Raw genomic sequence first — 19,384 nt, forward strand, 5'->3', positions numbered from 1 at the left:
CATCATTAGATTTGGTTTTGGGGAGACACATTTGGGTGTCTACACATACCAATGACACTTAGCTGTAACCTTGACCACAATTGAAAATACTCGTATGTTGACCACAATTTGTATAGTAACCTTCAGAACTGCGCCAAGATATGAAAGAAAATCAACAAAGAATCACATCTAAAATTTTTAACCAAGACAAAATGAGCAGATAGAAATATTTGAGCTACGAATACAGGTTCTGAAATGTAGATTTTACATGTATTACTTAATGAACATACACTAACAGATACAAAGAAACCGAGTATGATGAGCAGGCAAACAGTGGCCTGCCAGGAATGGAGATACTTGGATGCATCACCCCTAACTTATTATTGCTAAATTATGGGGAAAATCAACTCGAATGCAAGCAGCTCAAATCCTAGCTGGCCAATGAGAGCTGACTCGGTAAAAAAAAAAAAAAAAAAAAAAAAAAAAAAACTGAACTAAACTTGTAAAGAGAGCAAAAAAAAAGATACAGAGAGATGTAGAAGTCAAATTAGAGGCTCAGCAAAAAGCAAGCCTTTTTCCTGATCAAACTTCATCAGTGCAATCTGGTCAACTCCTCAATTCTCTTGCTAAGTTCCTCTATTGAAACACCCATGGTTTTTGATATCTCTTCCATACGACCACGACTGAGATCAAGGAAAGATTCAATCAGATCTCCGTCTAAGAAGTTTCTTGCATCTACTGTCTTCTTCTCATTGTGAAATGACCGCCAATGCTCATGACTCAGTCCTCCTACACCCTTTATAACCTTTCTCATATTTGACTGTAGCTTCTCCAGGAAGATGTACTGATCATTTGGAAGAGAGGCAATTACCCCTATTACGCCATTAACAGTTCCAAAGATAACAGTTGGTATTTGACCAATGTCGGAATCTGGCAACCGCATAACAAGAGAACCATGACGAAATCGATTGATGAATTCTCCAAGGTGGTATTCCCCAACTACTTCAAGGCGTGCACGCTCCTCATCTGTGGCACCTTCGCTGTTTTTCCTCACTGTGAACAGATTGAAACTATTTTCTGCACCAAGATATACATCATCATCCAGAATCTCTACAGCTGACATCCAATTAGCATTGTAGTCCCGTGCACGCTCCTCAATGGCACCTTCCTCATGCTGCAAATTATAGAAGAATGAAAGACTAGATTGCTACCCATAAAAAGCTATATAGCTAAATAATGAAAAAAAAAAAAACCATGTCTGAAAAACACAAACAGAATAATAGTGCTTGATTGAAGTACAACTGAACAAGCTAAAAGAAATGCACACTTTTTCTGAAACCACTACCTTATATATTAGCAGTGAAATTGATTTCATCAGATCCCCGACAACAATGAAATCACCACGAGTTTGCACATACAAGGCAAGAATGTGCCCATGGTGTCCACATTCAGACTGTAACTCATGAGTACCATCATCCCGAAGCATCCACTTATAAAGCTGAATTTTCTGATTGATGGCAGCCAGCAGCTTGCCATTGAAAGCATTTAGTGAGTAGACAGCACCTTTAGTTTCCTTCTCCGCAATGAGTTGCAGCTTTCCATCTTCCACCACAAAAACCAAAATTCTTCCCTGTAAAATTTACATGATAAAATGATATATTAGTCATCCACATTGCAAAATGTGTAGAACCCAGGAGTAATTTTTCACTGAAAGAATGTACTGTTAATTTTAAGATCCCTACTGCCAATTGAAAAAACCTTCTTCCATCTATGCAATGAGAAGGTAATTGAAACTATGAAAATGACTAATGGGGCAGCTTTCAATAATTTTAATTCCTGACCAGAAAAGCAAGGCATAAAAAATAAACTTGAGTGTTTTGTACACTGATTACTCTTTTCTAATTGAATTATCAAGGGAATTTCACACAAGATGCAAGGATACATTAGCATTACTATTCTACCGAATGTTTCTAGCATTACTATTTTACTGAATGTTTCTCTATGCAAAACTCATTTGACAGACAATATCAAATGACAGATGCATTAAAAGTGTACTTCATCACAACCTAACACTTTACCTTTGTTGGCTCATTTTCCTCAGGCAAAACGTATGCTGTTCCAACACAGTAATAAACATTGATGTCATCTGAGAATGAGCAGCTCAGTATGGAGCAACCACATTCATAGGTATCAAGCGCATAAGTGGATATGATCTCAAAGGTTTGGTCATCCAACAAACGCACAAAATGCATTTCAGATTCCTCTGCGCTAGCTTGGTTGTACTTCAAACTACAAATGGCAAAAGTGCGAGTTTGTTCCTGGTGGCAGATACGCCGAGCATGTTCCCCCAGAGGGATAGACCTAATATGAAGCTTCTGAATTTCATCAATGGTACCAATTGTAAGTTCACCTTCTTTTGCAATTGCAAGACTATTAGCAGAGGAAAAAAGAGAATGTTAGCACAAAAAACACCAAAGATGCATAAGTTACAGAAGCAAAAATGGGTAGCTATAATGGTCAACATCATGCACAATAAACCAGAAAGCATATATAAAGAATATTGCTAATGGCTTCTATGTCAAAGTGAAACACAGATTTGCACAAAACATCATATATCACATTTGGAAACTAGTTAGTAAATAAATAAATAAAAATAAAAAAAAGTTGCTTGCATTGATGCATATAAAAGTTAACAAAGTAATACACAATCTGACCTTACAAAAGCAACACTATTCCCAGAAATTTTGATGATAAAATTATTGTTACCAAGTATAGCATCACATGTTTTCAGACAATGTTTCAATCCATACCTAAAAATGGACAGACTATTCTTCACCATTATCGATCTCCTTGCTATCACAGCAACAAGAACCATACATTTCTAACAAACAAAACTCTTGGAAAAATTATAAAACTATACCTGTCAGGAAAAGCCGCTGAATTAAAAGGGCACATATGACTGACTTCCTTGAGATTTACATTACTATAAAGCAACTTTTTGTTGCTGCTGTATATTACTGTTGGTCGATCAGAGGCAGCAAACACATGAGTAGCATTTTTAGATGAGAAAGTCCTAAGTGTAATAGGCTGGGTACCCAAAGACACCTTCTTACGGTCAGTCAGTTCACCAGAACTCATGTTCAACATGAAGTTCAAGAGATGACCATCTCCAAGAGCACACAATAAATACGATATCTGAAATAGAAGGAACGATAAAGTTAGAATCAGAGAACATACACATACATGATACTATAATTTATACTGCACATGTTATGCTATCCAAATAATCAAAACAAAGATTAACAAGTGGCATAAAGATACATGACTTCTAGTGTATTATAAAGCTGTGACGCTGTGTTAGGCATCACTAATTCTTTTTACTTTTTTGTTTTCTGGTAATCAATATAAGCTTATATGTATATAGATCTTTCTGCGAACAAAAGGAGTGGGGTAGTATTGTTAGAGCATCAGTATGCTAAGTTGCAATACAACCTCTTTCTTTTTCAGGTCCAGCCATTCATCGGGCCCACAAGTATGGTAGTATGGCCATTGAGACTTAAATTAATATGCTTCCTTCGTTTCCTTATTATTGAAACACTTACGAAAGGAAAATTTATTAAGGGATAAGGAGAGAAAATGGGGGTAACCCACTCCATCATAAGTATGGTAGTATTGCTATTGATTAATTGGATGGGAAAAATAAAGCCATCAAAATTAATTACTTGATTATAAGGGTCACTTAAAACCAAGAAACTTTGGAAATGTGCTAAGGGGGAAATATTGAACCACAAAACGCACAGAAACTAACACAAACACGGAACATTGTAGTCATGATCAAGGTAACAATCAGCAGATCGCTAAAGTGCGATCCAGTGGGTGCTATGTCATGCATTATGATAGCCATTGAGACTTATATTAATATGTTTCCTTCGTTTCCTTATTATTGCAACACTTACAAATGGCTAATTTATTAAGACATAAGGAGAGAGCGAGAGAGAGAGGGGGGGGGGGGGGGGGGGGGGGGGGGGTTAACCTACTCCATGTTAACTATCTACCTCTCTACCCTACTCATCCAGTCTTTAAAGTAAGGACATTTATGGTATTCTAGTTGGTAAATAAAGGTATAAAACTATTAAATCTAGAAGTGTTGCAAGTTTTTGGAAACAATTCTTTTAGAAAAGTATTGCAAATTTAAGGAAACAAAAGAATACAATGAATAGAAAATCTTAAGAAACAAAAAAAATAATAAAGTCGCATTAGATCAAAATAACTAAATAAGCATGCTGAATTGCTTACCCCTTCAAAAGAGCATAGAAGAACAGAGCGAGGAATTATCTCCCCTCCAAGATTCTCTTTGGTAATTAGATTAAGATCTGGAAGCGAAAATATCCTAACGCTAATATCTGTCCACATTCCAACAGCAGCTAGCTGACTATAATTTGGATCTTGACCGATCGTATTTATGTCAAGACATGATATCTCATACTCCAATTGCGCATGTTTCACTTCTGTCAAAACTCCATCACCAATTTCTAAATAAACAAGATGCCCACCACCAGTGGCAAGTAGAACCTGCGAAAGCATGAAGGCCTCAAGTCAGAGGATTGAGATTTATTTGCACATGAAAATTCTGATTAAAAATTAGCAGGTAAATGACAAGTGGATGCTTGCAAAACCACATACTGGGGACTTCTGACACCAAGGGCTCTCACAAGACAGGTGAAAACATTTAAGGAAATTTTTTCTATTGTCTCCAAATAATTTAACATTTATGCTTCTTTTCCATACACATTTTTTAACTCTAAAGACAAATAATGAACTTAAAATGATAACAAATGAAAGGAAATATTTAAGAAAATTACCTGGGATGCATTAGCAGTAGCAACATTCACAGAATATCCTGTTGGAGCTTTCCACTCATTTCGAAGTTCTCTAGATGTCGAACTGACCAGTCTAACTGAGCTTGAGGTGACCTAACAATTTAAACAAACCACAACCTCACATTAATTCCCTACTGACAAGTTGCTACATTATAGTATTGAATAAATCATGGGAATGAGGAAAAGTCACAAGTTAAGTCACATAAAGTATGTAACGCAAAGACCTACTTGCACCAATTGGTTGTGCAAAGCATCATGGCAAAATAAAGTCTGTACTTGCGAGTCAAAACCTTCAATTTCAGTTTCTTCCAATTCATCCTCAAGATTCATAGCTAGAATCCTGGTCTCACTAATGAAGCTAACAACCAAGAAAGTATCATATACATCATCTGTTGAAGATCTCAAAGACCACATTCCTTTGATGCCTTGAAGCTCCACTGATGCCTAAAAAACCAACTTCAGTATCAGTAGAGTTGTTAGAAGAAAAAATTTAAAATAAATATATAAATGAAAAACAGTCATTAAAATAGGAAAAAAGCTAGACCTGTTCATTTATCCCAATCCCATTACGGACGATACGAAGAGAACCATCTTTGTATGCACCAGAGCAAGTTACAACCTGACCTTGCCCTTGCCTTTCGAGGTCAACCACACAGAAATCGACAATTGGACCCAAATTGACATATCTTTCCAAGACTTCTACATATGATCCTTTTGCATCTGGTTGTAAATTCAATTTTATGAGCTGTAATTGAATCACCCCCAAGAATCAGAAATCAGAAAGAATATTACATCAGCCAAACCATATATGCACACACAAGTTGACTTAAGTATGAATATATAGTGTCTGCAAACAAGGTGATGAAATAATGAGCAGAAAAGATGAGAAAATTGTGAAGGTAGACAACTAACAAATAAGAAGAGAGATGCAAATAATATATCATTTATATAAATTGGTTTATCAGATGACAACAATGTTTTCTTTGGAGTTTGGTTGCTAGTTGTTAATCATTGATCCGCAAATGCACACCACTTCATCCTCTAATCCTTCTTTTTTCTCTTTTAGGTAAAGAGAAAACAAAGGAAGAAGATAGTAAAAATTACAATGCTTAACTTTACACAATAAGAAATTAGTACACCAGACATTCAGGATCGATTACTCCGCCAAATAAAAAATTAAAAATAAAAAAACATAGGCAAGAAGATGAAAACAAAATAAAATTCCATAGTCAAGCATATTGACCATACCTGTGAATCTCCGTAGCTTGAGCCAATAAAAACAAATGCATTATCCAAGTAAGATATTGTTGATGCAATAGACGTATCCCCCAAAAGCTCAATTTTGAGGCCAGTAACTCTGTTAGGCCAAGCAAAGCGCACAAATTACTTGAGCACTACAATTGAAAAATGTTAAAGACTTTAAACCATAATTAATTCCCATCACAGATATCCATGCCACTTTGAAAAGAAGGATGAAGAAAGGTTGGATTGCTAAAGTACTAAGAAAGGTCCCTTAGACAACTTGGTACACATGGAAAGAAAGAAACTAGCAGAAAATTGAGGGAAAGCTTGCATTGTCAAGAGTTTAAAAGCTGCTTTCATAGAGCTGCAGTGCAGTCAAGTGCTAATCAATGTTTTTCTTCAAAATAGACCCAAAAGATGTGATAGTTGAGTAAAGGCTAATCATAGAAAGATGACAATTTTCATATGAAAAAGTTAAAGATGAAAGCTAAAACTCACTTCTCTTTTTCATGAGTGATAACAAGTAGATGCAAAAGTCCTGCATGATCACCAAGCAAATACCGAGAACCATCAGCATCCACCCTTCCATATGCTCTTGTAATAGACTGAACCATCCAAGACAAAATTTAGAGTGTTGCCATATTTCTGACTTAAGTACAGGAAGCTGAATGCCTAAGGAAATGCTTTTTCAGAAAGGCAGTCATTGATTCCATGCGCCTCATTTTCATCAAGGAACAGAAATGATGTGACTAAGCATGCCTGCTAAAACTTACAGGTCGAATGGGGATTGCTTTAAAAGCAGTGGCACTGCAGTATACAATTGTCTCCTCCCCAACAATGATAACTCCACAAAGTGGTGGCGGAACTGGAATAAGCAAATCAGCCCCATTATCAAGATTGTTTTGGGACCATGGCCCCTCAACAAAATCTTTGTCCTTTAATGAAATCTCATACGTTTTAACATGACGAGCATCCTTATTATCCTGCAGAATAACAAAATCCATCATTATAGAAAGCAATTTGAGCAAATTTGACAGCCAAATGCATAGCTGACAGAGGACTCTCAAGGAACAAAGTGAACAGGAAGGCCCAACATTTCTGTTGTACTACTAGTGCATCCTTTCTCTTCCTGATATTAGATATGTACATATATTGGCTATAAACCTATCATACTGAACAAAGTTAAGCATACCTGGTAAAGAACTACTATTGTAGGTCTTGAGCAGCCATAGAGAAACTTTATATCAAGCACTTGAAGCTCCTCAAGCCTGTGCATAAAGTATTTGATTATAGACCCAGACATGATACATATATAAGTTATTTCAAAATAGAATTACGTCCCATGCATAATAATGTTTGACCTTGGGCCCAACATTTGATTGAGATAAGGGCTTCTTTTTGAGTTCAATCAATCATACAAACATGGTTTATAGGGAACTAGCTAAACCAATTGAATATTAGCAGATAACAACCAGAGCCGCAAGCCCACAAAAAGAAACATCATAAGAAGTAAGAGACCAGACCTGGAAGCAGCAGGATAAGCAATCAAAGCTAGCAGTGTAGTTAATATTTACAAAATGACATAAAGGAACAACAAAAATTATTATTCGTCCCCAGATATAGTTTGGATTTAGTACTATCTTAGTCAGCCACAAAAGAAGTCAGCAAAAGGAAACTAGAAAAGAAGTATTGAGTCTTATAAGGAGAGCAAACAATAAAAAAAATATATAAATAAAAAAGCTAAAGTCAATCTCACAGAAGCTTTACAAAATCTATTTTGATTGACAAGCTATTCACACTGATCCATGTAGCAACAAAGCAATGCAATAGACACATCATACTTCATAGTAGACAGCAGTTAGAGCCAATGCTTAAAATTCATAAATGAAACATATGATTTTGTAGTAGTGTGCAATACTGCAAACTGTATAATAGGATACACAATATAATTCAACCAAAAGTCTTATGAACAATTATACACCAAAATACCTAATATTAAATGCTTCTTTCAGCTGTCCTTTGTTATCAAATGGGATGACCTGTCAGCAGTAATAAATCAGCATTAAGTTCCAGGATCAAAGGAAATTCTAATGGATGACAATATTATTTAAACTTGTCCGTGTACCTTGAATAACCCATCATATAAATGGAGCCCAATCAATCTGCAATCGGGATCAATGATGCCAATCTATAAACAAATACAACCCCTCTCAGGGGTAAAATAAATGAGAGGAGGTTCAATAATTCAGTTAAACAAGAGCAATGAGCTTTTTCTTTCTAAAAGCAAAGAAGTAAAAAATAAGTATCAGACAACTCACCTGACCATTGTCAGTTGGACGACCAATGCGATCTGAAACATCTCCCATTGCTCTGCATGACAAACCTTTTAGCAAATCTCTTCCTCCATAAACTTAAAGTTACTTCCATTAAACTTAAAGAAACATTTGGCAATCTCAAAAAAATAGTTTTAATAGTCAAAACTACACATTATTACTAAATTTTCAATCCACTGATGAGCACCCCTAGGTAATTCCAAATGTCTATTTTGATTCAGCAAATTTCACGTACTGTTGAAAAGCTAGATTGAGTTATTCTCATCAACCTCTACTCATATGTTAATAATCGACTCAATTGAACCCATGGAAACAGACTTATTTAAAACATTTTTCAATTGCCAAATAAGTAACAACAGTTTTCCAAATCTTTATTAAAAAAAGAAGTTCATAATCACATTTGTTATAAGAGACCAAAATTGGAGGCTAGCAATTTATTCCTTTATAATGTACATGTAACTAAAACATTGGGTTATATAATATGCAAGTAACCCCAAACTTGTTGGAGGTCTTACGGGCTTAGTACTATGCATCTAAGCAACATAAATGAAGCTATTCAGATTGAAAGGTTTGGATATGTAGATGAGGCGTAACAACTTAAAGGCTATTGGAGTATCTTTCTTAAGAGGAGGTTGACCATTAGGGAATGAAGAGATAATCTGGCAGCAACTGTGGATCCAGTTCAATTTAGATTTTCTTTAAATAAATTCTCACACAATTCCCAGCTATCATATGAAGGCAAAGGTTCCTGAAGAGGAGATTCAATCATGCACATCATTGTAACATATGACATAGGAAGAAGAGTCTGTTAATTTTGTTTTGCTCTACAATTGCTTTGTTTGGGATGAGTTGGGTTTAGTTATTTCAAGCAAAGTTCTTCTGTCTTGGGAACAAAAGATAAAGAAAGGTAGGATACTGAAGTGCTTTAAATGGATCATAAGTAACTTGTCGATGCACGTTAAAAAAATATAATAGTTTAAAGAAACCAACATATTTTCGAGGGTGGAGCTTGCTGCCTCAAGAGATCAAATTCTTATAGAAAGGGTATTGTATAGCTAGGGTCAGCTGTCAAGTGCTATGTTTTGAGCAACAGTTGATGCTTCTTGATTTCTTAAACATATTGTTACATGACACCTTGAGGACATACAACCTGTTACCTTAGCCCTTTTTATGTATGTCATCCCCTAATATTTTCCATACATGTTACTCATCAGATAATCAAATACATGAGTACTGAATAACTCGCTATCTTACTTTTATGACAAGAAAATAGTAAGTTGAAGGTAGTTTGTTATGTGATTAAAAATAAGAAATAATTACATCAAAATATAGTTTCAAACACAGCAAAAATCAATGAAGTCCCAAAATATTGGTGACAAATACAGAGCTAATTGCAAAAATTTATCCTTGGGATAGAAAAAAAAAATGTATGCTACAGATAGGAAAGAGGAGTCTGAGTAGAATAAGACCTGGTGACGAGCTCTGATGTCTCGGGATCCCATTGAAGGACACAAAATTTATATCTTTCAGTAGCAATGAATAAGAAATCTTGGGCTTCACCCTAACAAGGCAAGAAAACAACTGGTGAATGAAGGAAAATTAAAGAGGCATTATTTATATAACAAACCAAATAACTTCACCGACATGTGGTCGAAAAAGTTCTAGTGTTGCAATTCTTCCATATATTGGAACGTCCAGCATAGGCTGCATGAAGGTAAACAGAAGAGATTCAAACATCAAAAGAGAGCTACAGCAGAAATGGAAAAATAAAAAGAAAATGACCATGAAACGGCAATAAGACACATTAAAATAAACAAGTTAGACATGATAACCTACAGTACAGCTCTAAATAAACAATGATGGAGCACAGTAGCCTTCTTACTCAGTCTTGCTCACTTGCAAATGATCATCTTCCCATCCCTATAAAGCTCAGACACAAACTGCAAGATTACAACTCCTCTCTGCTAAGGAAGGAGAAGGAGGGTGCTCTTTCTGAAATAAAGAAACATCTTCAAGGATACTTAATGGAATATGGATACTATAGCTAAGGGTAGGGCACTCCTTGTGTTCTCGAGTGAAGATCCAAGTTCAACACAGCTACTGAGGCTGGTGACTTTTTCAAATTTAGTAACCTAAATAGAACTTACTACCTCATTTCGTTTGGTGTGCCCACAGTTCAATTGCTTCATCATTTTTTTATTCACCCAGTTCTCCTTTCTACATCTCCTATATATATATATATATATATTTCTACCTTGGTTAATTTTTGGGTTGTAATTTTGCCACAGTCAATTTATTTCTCTGTAGGAGTATTCCAATAAAGAAAATCAGAGGAAAATAAAAACAGTATAATAACACTGCTAACCAAAATTGGGTAGATACCACTTTCACAAAAGATAATGACCAGGTTTACAAACTAGTTAACCCTAAACCCCTCTTCAGATCCTCACTTTGAAAAAAAAAGGAGGCATCATTGTGAACTTAAAGTATATGATAGATTTCACTAACAAAGAGATGCAGCATTGCATATAAAAACAGTTTTCATTGTCGTGAAGAATTGCAAAATTTACAACCAAAAAGAGGACAAGGAGAACCTATACTCAATGTAAGGCAATTGAATTGCTTGGTTGTCTCAGTCTTAAGATTAAACATTAGTTTTGAAAGGCAGGAGTCGCACAATATGTACAAAGGGTTCCTGCAGCCTAGGCAGGTGTCTTTTCAGTATGAGACACACTTTTTTATGTGGTATTTAACGTTCAGTTAATGAACCTTTTTAAGTAAATTTCATACTAGTAAAGTTCAAAATGGGTGGATAAAAACACTACATTTAAGAAAAATAAAAGCCTTTATAAAACAAAATTTAGAGAAGAGGGGCAGGTCTAAGACACGCATTTTTAAACTAAAAACCAGACTCAAGAATTTTTTTTTTTTTTTAAGGTATCAAATTTGATCCGACTTGTTAATCTCTAGTTCTGCCCACATCTTAAAGTCCATAATATAAAACAAGGGACCAACAATCAAAAAATAAAAGGGATGCCGGCTAATCTGCCAAACTTTGACCTTAGTTGCTTAACATGCTTCAAAGAAGTTTTAAGAAGGGTTTTAAAGATCTCTTCAATTAGGCAATGATAAAGGTAGATCAATCAACCAAGTTCTACTACTACTTCAATATTCTTTTGGTGGGAATTTGGGAATCAAAAGCTACAACTCAAACTTGTTTGCTTGGGCACTAGTCAAAGATAAAGTTCCTACATGATCTGGTGCTGAAAAGGAGAAACTAAAATCTAGTAAGTAGAGAAATTTGTTTGGAGATGAGAAAAAATATATTGGTCACTTCCTCTCATTGGTCTTTTGGTTCTCCACTCATTTTCATCTTTCTCCAAAATAAATCATTAGCTTAGTTAGGATAAGGTAAAAGTTATCTAGGCTAAAGAGATGTCTGAGCCTAGGTAAACTTGTACTCCCTCACCATTTAAACAAAACAAATAAAACGTTTTGACTTTTTGAACCATTCATCTAATTCACTTCGATAAATATTTGTGATTTATACATAAGAATAAATATAGTCTTGTGGGCACTTGTTAGAATCGTCTCAATGAATAGCTTATAAATATTCAATTGTTATAATTTTTACTTATTGATAATTAAAGATATTATCAGCCAAAATTTTGCATCGGCATACATGCACTAGATAAACGTTTCACTTATTTAAATATGGAGGGAATATAAAAATTATATACCCCAAGAAATGAGTAGAAGACTAGAAGTACAACTAATCAACTCTAATACTACATTTCCTATACCAAATTACTAGCAACATTTTAACCGGACACGTGCCAATGCAAACCATCTTACATACTAGTAAACACTATAAAAGGTCAATATTTGGATATATACAATAAGATACTCAACACCATCTTACATACTAACATTGTAACTTTTGGGGAAGAGGGGGTAATAAATAAATTACTCACCTGAAATGTGTCCTTAGATGCATTCTCATATTCTTATTAAACCCTTCCTATCTATAGATCCAAGTCATTCTTTTGGACAGCCAAACATCTAACAGCTAACAGCTGGATGCCAATAAAATCAGGTGTCACCATTAAACTCACATACCTAATAAAGTATTGTTTAAAATATTCCAAATCCCACATCACTATCCTATGGAGAACTCTTGGCCAATGAAATGGGGATTTATTGTTAAAAAATAGCAAAAAGTAAATGACCCCTGTATGTTAAGCCTCTCAACAAGACAAAACTACTAAATTCCTAAACAAGTCAGGTGAAATTCAAGATTCTATCATGAAAATTGGAGTCTTTCTTCAATCCCACACCTTTTTTCTTTACACAATGAGATTATAGAATGCTTTGCTTCTAATTTAAATTATAAAAAGAAATCTATGAAAAGAGTTTCCTTAAAGATGAGGAGCCTAATAAGAATTTTTATCTACATGACAAAATGACATAATACCTAATAGCAAATTAAAAGCTCAAAGCTAATCTAACTAAACTTCTCAAATTAAATCTGATTTGAAGACAAAAGACATTGCATATACAGAATTTACTTCACTTAAGAGTCCTAATCCCCACAAGAGATATCCTGTACAAACATGAAGGGTTGAGAAAGGATAATGATCACAGAAGTGATCTTATCCTTACCACCGTCAAACTCAAACTCATATATTTGTGTTGGGCACAACTATTCTTGACTACATTTTTAAGTGTTCTAGTCAACTATTTTGGGGAAGGGAAAAATAATGCATGATTTATAACACAAAAATATAGTTTGGATGTGTTCACGCATGTGAAGGTGTAAAAGATCAGACATAAATATTAGCGCGCGCACACACACACACGCTCTAGCGATTACACACATATGCTCTAGCGAATTATCCAAACACAATAAATCATCATAGTCTACTACTCTCACAACAGTCACAAGCCACATCAGTGAAAGTTTAGTTATACCAACCTTCTCATTACCACTAAAATTGCATCCATAACTTATCAACTCTCACAGTTCAGCCGAAACTTTCCATGGAGGCGTATGCATAAAAAATATCCAACCCCTTAATATATTCCTAGATTTGGTTCATGTACATAGTAGTAAAAGACTCATTTGTCTTAAGAGCATCACCTTTTATTACAAAAATCAAATGATAAAAGGAGACCCTGTCATCAAAGAATTATTAAAAACCTTGAGACGGTCCACTCAAATATTATTCCAACACTTTTAGAAGATCAATAAACTTTTTATCCCTATCATATTTAAGATAAACTCCTTCATATCCTCCTCACAAACTTGTCCAACCAACCATTATACTCCATGACATCAAAGTAACAGATTAAGAAAGGAAGAATATAGTGAGAAAAAACAAATACTCTCTGAATTTCGCACATTGACTGTATACCACAAGTTTAGGTGGTTTGGAAATCATAGAATACCTGAAGGCCTTGAGGAGTTAGCAAGTGAATCTCAATTCTTGTGCATTTACTGCAATAAAGACACACCATCAGTCACACTAGCATATGCAGTACATATAATATAATAAAGTGGACAATTGCTTTCCACGAGACTTAGCATGATGAAAGGAGTCCAATACTCAAAACGTCATACATTAAAAATCTATCATGAAGAATGTTGCAATGAGAAAAGGCATTGGAATAACTTATAGTTTCACATTAAGCCATAATTGTCTAGTATTTGGCTATTTTTACATCAATTCTCATAAATGTTACCCAACATAATTTACCAATGAAAAAAGGTATGGTAAATAGTTCTTCAAGTCTTTTCTCCCACGATAATGTAATCATATGTATACGATTTCTACAGATTCTACACCAGCATACAAAGAATTAATACTGAAGAGTAACAATTCAACAGCTAATATTACCAACAAAACTTTTCTTTGCACATACTATACTTATCACATGATGCTACAAGTTTCATTTCTTGAAAGCAATCGAAAATTTCCTGAAGATGTGAATCATTAATCTTGCTATACCACTATCAACAAATTGATCTCATCGACAAAGTTAATCTTCAAATAAACTCGATACATCAGATCTAGCTCAAGCCTGTATGATAGTAACATTTGCTTGAGACCAAAATTCATATTGCTAGACTCCTGGGTGAGTCGGACAGCATTTAAGGGACCTGAGACTAATACTTCACTATTATATATGATGCTTAGATTCAAAAAACCACTATCTAAAAACACATTACAGTTTCAGCAAGGAAACAATATCCTTGACCAAGCCTACTATTTAATCCCAATTAACAGATCAAAACTCTAATCACAGTTGATAGTTTTTCTAAGTCATTAGAAATAACTAATTTTTCCTTTTTGAGATTCTAGGCCACATATGACTACATTTCTTCTTCCAACCAGCCCCTCCAAGAGAGAAATTACAATTGAGTCAATTCTTAGCAAACAACGCAACTAATATAGGGAAGCGCACTAAGGGTGGTAAAACAGTCCTCACGGCATCTAAGTTCGATCACTCCACCAATGAACTAAAAATTAACCAATCACCGGAGCTGCACACCACTTTACCCAGTAAAATCCAGAAACGCGATCATTACAGATAACAGCTATGAGCAATTGAGCACTTCCCCTTTTTTTTTGTTTTACAGTCACACACTTCCCCTTTATTGTTCAGTATTTTTTCACATTGTTCAAACAACTTATAATCAAGGATATAACATAATTTCACCAAATGGAACTTACAACAGTTTAAACAGTCCCATACTCTTCCCATAATTCACGGAATTTATAAAAATCCAATCATAAACAACTACTAAGAACGTTTTTTTTTTAGTAAAAGTGACAAATTTAACGAATTTTTTTCAACTGCTACTATTAACACAGCACCTGAAAGCCACGAAACAGACTGAACAAGGTAGAGTGAAATAAAAATAGTCAGAACCCCACTCAACTTTTTCTCTAACCCTATATTTAGTGCTCCCGTCTTTTTACAAATACAGATTTCTCAAAGCCAAATGAAGCGGGATTGAAAACCGTGTCCCCTTAATATATCAATCAATTATCAACCCACAATTTGAATACTCAGACCATATTCCACAAAACTCCCCTTCATATATCAATCAATTATCAACACACCCGAAACACTAATTAAAATTCACATAAAGCTAAATTAAAATTTATCTAAGCCTAAAGCTGCAAAAAAAAAAAAAAAAAAAAAAAAAAAAAGACTTCAAATTTTAAGAAAACCAAAATAACTCGGAATTAGATAAGAAAGAAAAAATTAATTAAAATTTCACTCAGCTATTCACAATTACACTAAATCGACTAAAATCAAACATAACTTGAAATTAAAAACAATAGAAAGAAAATAATTAAAATGTCATTCAGCTATTTACACTAAATCGACTAAAACCAAACAAAATTTGAAATTTAAAGTATAGAAAACAAAATCAATATTCTATTCCATATGAATAGAAAACAAATTTATTAATAGAAATTAAAATGCAAAAAATCAAAGCATGAAAAGTTAAAACCCTAAGAAAAGAAGAAAGAGGAAATTACGCGATAATAAGATTAAGGTCTTGAGGGCTGGTGAAATTGCCGACGCAAGAATGAGTAACGTTGGTAGGTTTGTGAGCGGTGACGACGTAATTCCAAATGCTCATCTTTTCCGATGACCGATTAACTTCTCGGCGTCTCGCCGTGCGGGGGAGTGTGTGTGCGCGCGAGAAGTGAGAAAGTTTTGTAAACCCTTCAATTCCTCTCTTTTGTGTTTTCTGCTAAAAATGTTCTAGCCTCTTCTTCTAATTATATAAAGTATTGTCTTTGTAAAAGAAAAAAAAATGTAATCTGTGTTAATTTAAGTGAGTTATATTTGTGCAAGAAAATCTTTATCTTTAACTTATTATAAAAGTTTGTGTCAAAAGAAAAAAAAACAGTTGGAAACTAAAACACTCGGTAACAATAAGGCCCCGTTCTTTAGAGCTGCTCTTCTCTGCTGAAATCTGCTCTGCTCTACTGAAATCTGCTCTGTTCTGTCTGCCTTGCTCTGCTCTACTCTGCTTCAAAATAATAGTTAATATTGAATTATTATAATAATAATTAATATTTAATAATAATAATAAATAATTAATATTTAATAATAATTAATGTTGAATTGTTATAAAAATAATAATTAACATATGATAATAATAATAGTTATTATTAATAATATTAATAATAATAATAATAATAATTGATTTTTTATAACAAAAATTAATATTTAAAGATAATAACTAACATTTAAAGATAATACTAATTATTAATTTTTACTAATAATAATAAAAATAATAATTATTAATTTTTAATAATAATAATTAAATAATAATTAATAATAATTATTATTATTATAATAATAATTAATATTAATATTTAATAATAATATTTAATGATTATAATAATAATGCGATAATAGTAGTAGTAGTAGTAGTAGTAGTAGTAGTAGTAGTAGTAGTAGTAGTAGTAGTTGTAGTAGTAGTAGTAGTAGTAGTAGCAACAATAGTAGCAGGACAGCAGCAGGAGCAGCAGTAGCAGTAGTAGTGAAATTTGCTTTGCTCGGCTCGGCTCTGCTCTACTCTGCTGAAATCTGCTCTGCTCTGCCAACTTCTGCTCTACTCTGCCCAGAAGCTCAAAGAACAGGGCCTAACTTGTGGTGCTATTACCCTCTTACCCCCCAATATTAGTGAATTGCTAATTATGCCCCTTGCTCTCTCACCGACTTCCTCACCTACTTGACTATTTCTCTATCTTTTCATCTGAGAAGGAAAAAGGGTCAGATTTATGGGAAACAAGCTAGGAGAGAGAAACCTAGAGAGAGAAAAGATGTCTTCCTTCGACACCTTCAGCAACGATGGCGATGAGCTCAAGACCACCGACCATCCCTTCGATTCTTCTTAGCGTTTCGGTTTTGGCGCCGTGATTGTTAAGGTTACCATTGAGTCTGAGGTGGTGGAAGATGATTTTCCGATCTTCAAATACAATTCTCTCTCTCCTTTCTCTTTCTTGTTCTAATTGGTTGAGTACTTCATCTCTTTGATTAGATTTAACCTTTTATATTTTTTTATTTCTCCTCTTTTTTCCTTTTTTGCCTTTTTTCTTCTCGTCCTCCAATTTCTCTGCTTTCTCTCTAGCTAAAATAGGTAGAAGGAGGAAGACGGAGCAACAAGGTTTGGTGGATTCGAGTTTAAGGTGAAGAAATTCAGGTATTATTAGATGTCCAATCTGCTTTTTTAATTTAATTTGTAGAAAATTTTTCTATGCAATACTTGATGTTAAGATATCTGTAATGATTGGATGAAGTTCATAAACTTGTAAGGTATTTTCTCTCCTTCAAATTGACGTGGTTGAATAGAAAGATGTAAAATTTGCTCGATTTTGGAAAATTAGGCTTTAATTTTTTTCCCTGGGTTTTACTCAAATTCTTTAATTTAAATTTTTGTTTTTTAATCATCGAAAATCATTTCTCAATCTAGCATTTCATAGTTTGATCTAATTATGTTCTTATTGTACTTGGATTTGAAAATAATTATCAAGTTTGTTTGGATTTTAAACAAATTAGGGTATATTCTTATTTTTTTTTCTCGACTTTATACAGCCCTCAAATAAAATTCAAGCGATTGCAAAAAAAATAAAATCTTGGTGTTTTGGTTCTGTCTGGGTTTTTCTTGGGATTAGAGTTATTGTTAGAGTCGATTTTTATGATGATTTGGTGTGGTACAATTATTTAAATGTTGAAGCCAATAGTACGTGTCTTTTTAGCTTGCTATTTGATACAGTTTCTGGTTCAATTTTTGTAGGCCAGTTTGGAAAGAGCTGTTTGGTTGTTTCAGGAGGATATCTTATTTGTCGTTGTGCCTTTGGACTGTTAATTTTCCTTTACCTTATTATTGTTACGCTTTTAACTAAGACAAGTTGTTTTTTTTTTTTTTGCTTATTGGTGTTTATCATGGCTCCTTTTTTGCTGGTGTTGTTTTGTTCTTGCACTTGATTATTATATGCTAGCTCTCTATACATTATGTATTTTCAGTGTTGGTCCTGACATTTTTGGGGCCTTAGGAGAAATCATTTCTAAGGGCTCTCTAGGCTAAAAATGTACATAATATGATCCTAAATCGTATTACGAAACATGATAGATTGTGTTATAAATAATTCAAAACGGAAAAATTAAACGAAATATCAATGAAAAACAATTAAAAGAGAAACGCTATGTATTCTTATATTCTTCTATATACAAATCATAGTAACTAGTAAGAGATATAAAGTATAAATTACTTTTAAAAATTAGTGAATATATCAATATACTTGTAAAAAAAAAATAAGAACCAATATTAAAATTATATAGCACCTCAAGGCTCAAGAGCTAGACACCTAAAAAAAACAATTCTACAAATAATAGATAATAATTTAACAGATGACTAATACCCTAATTTATTCAAAGCCTTCACCTTCCATATTATAATGAAATCCACCAATAAGACATAGATAATTATAATGTCTAAAATCCAAATTTGAAAATACTCTGCATCATTTAAATAAATGGCATAAGAAAAAGTGGAGTTCAATCCTATTTAGATGAGATATTGACCAGACTAAGCAAATGATGAGATTAGAACTCTTACTATTCGTTATTACATTTTTTTAACCCCACCCAGCATCCCGTTTAGGAACATACTTCCACCAGTTCTAATCCTTTATGTACACCGAATGCAACCATTTAACCCAGAGTGAGTCTGTCTTTTTAGCAATCTTCTAGACATAACTTCCTAAAGCAGCTTTGTTCCAAGCAATGAATTTGCTGATTCCCAAGCCACCAGCATACTTAGGTCTACAAATCCAATCCCAAGCTAGGGGAGGTGATCTATGAAGCACAGCTTTCCTATCCCATAAGAAAGCTCTACAAAGCTCAACAATTCTGAGCATA

General features: G+C 33.9%; 1 protein-coding gene across 1 annotated transcript; it reads right to left on the reverse strand.

Moving 5' to 3' along the window:
• Nucleotides 1-221: 221 nt before the first annotated feature.
• LOC145580170 (DNA damage-binding protein 1-like) lies at nt 222-16,217 on the reverse strand. Its single transcript, XM_081637557.1, has 19 exons — nt 15,988-16,217; nt 13,883-13,931; nt 10,079-10,138; nt 9,904-9,995; nt 8,420-8,471; nt 8,227-8,289; nt 8,091-8,140; nt 7,294-7,369; nt 6,875-7,084; nt 6,600-6,706; nt 6,108-6,216; nt 5,404-5,604; nt 5,088-5,303; nt 4,842-4,952; nt 4,276-4,551; nt 2,900-3,174; nt 2,058-2,409; nt 1,325-1,609; nt 222-1,153 (listed from the first exon to the last, which is right to left on the reverse strand). The coding sequence occupies exons 1-19, from the start codon at nt 16,089-16,091 to the stop codon at nt 572-574; spliced, it is 3,270 nt and encodes a 1,089-aa protein (XP_081493683.1). The 5' UTR covers nt 16,092-16,217; the 3' UTR covers nt 222-571.
• Between the last annotated feature and the right edge of the window lie 3,167 nt (nt 16,218-19,384).

This window comes from Chenopodium album, chromosome 14 (assembly GCF_948465745.1).
Source record: "Chenopodium album chromosome 14, dcCheAlbu1.1, whole genome shotgun sequence".
Lineage (NCBI taxonomy): Eukaryota > Viridiplantae > Streptophyta > Magnoliopsida > Caryophyllales > Amaranthaceae > Chenopodium > Chenopodium album.

What these genes read in the sequence shown, in the direction of transcription:
- LOC145580170 (XM_081637557.1), bottom strand. Translation starts at nt 16,091, where the DNA reads ATGAGCATTTGGAATTACGTCGTCACCGCTCACAAACCTACCAACGTT. An exon ending in GACCTTAATCTTATTATCGC is followed by an intron (nt 13,932 to 15,987) that starts GTAATTTCCTCT and finishes TCTTTATTGCAG; the next exon opens with TAAATGCACAAGAATTGAGA. An exon ending in TTTCACTGCTAATATATAAG is followed by an intron (nt 1,154 to 1,324) that starts GTAGTGGTTTCA and finishes TATAATTTGCAG; the next exon opens with CATGAGGAAGGTGCCATTGA.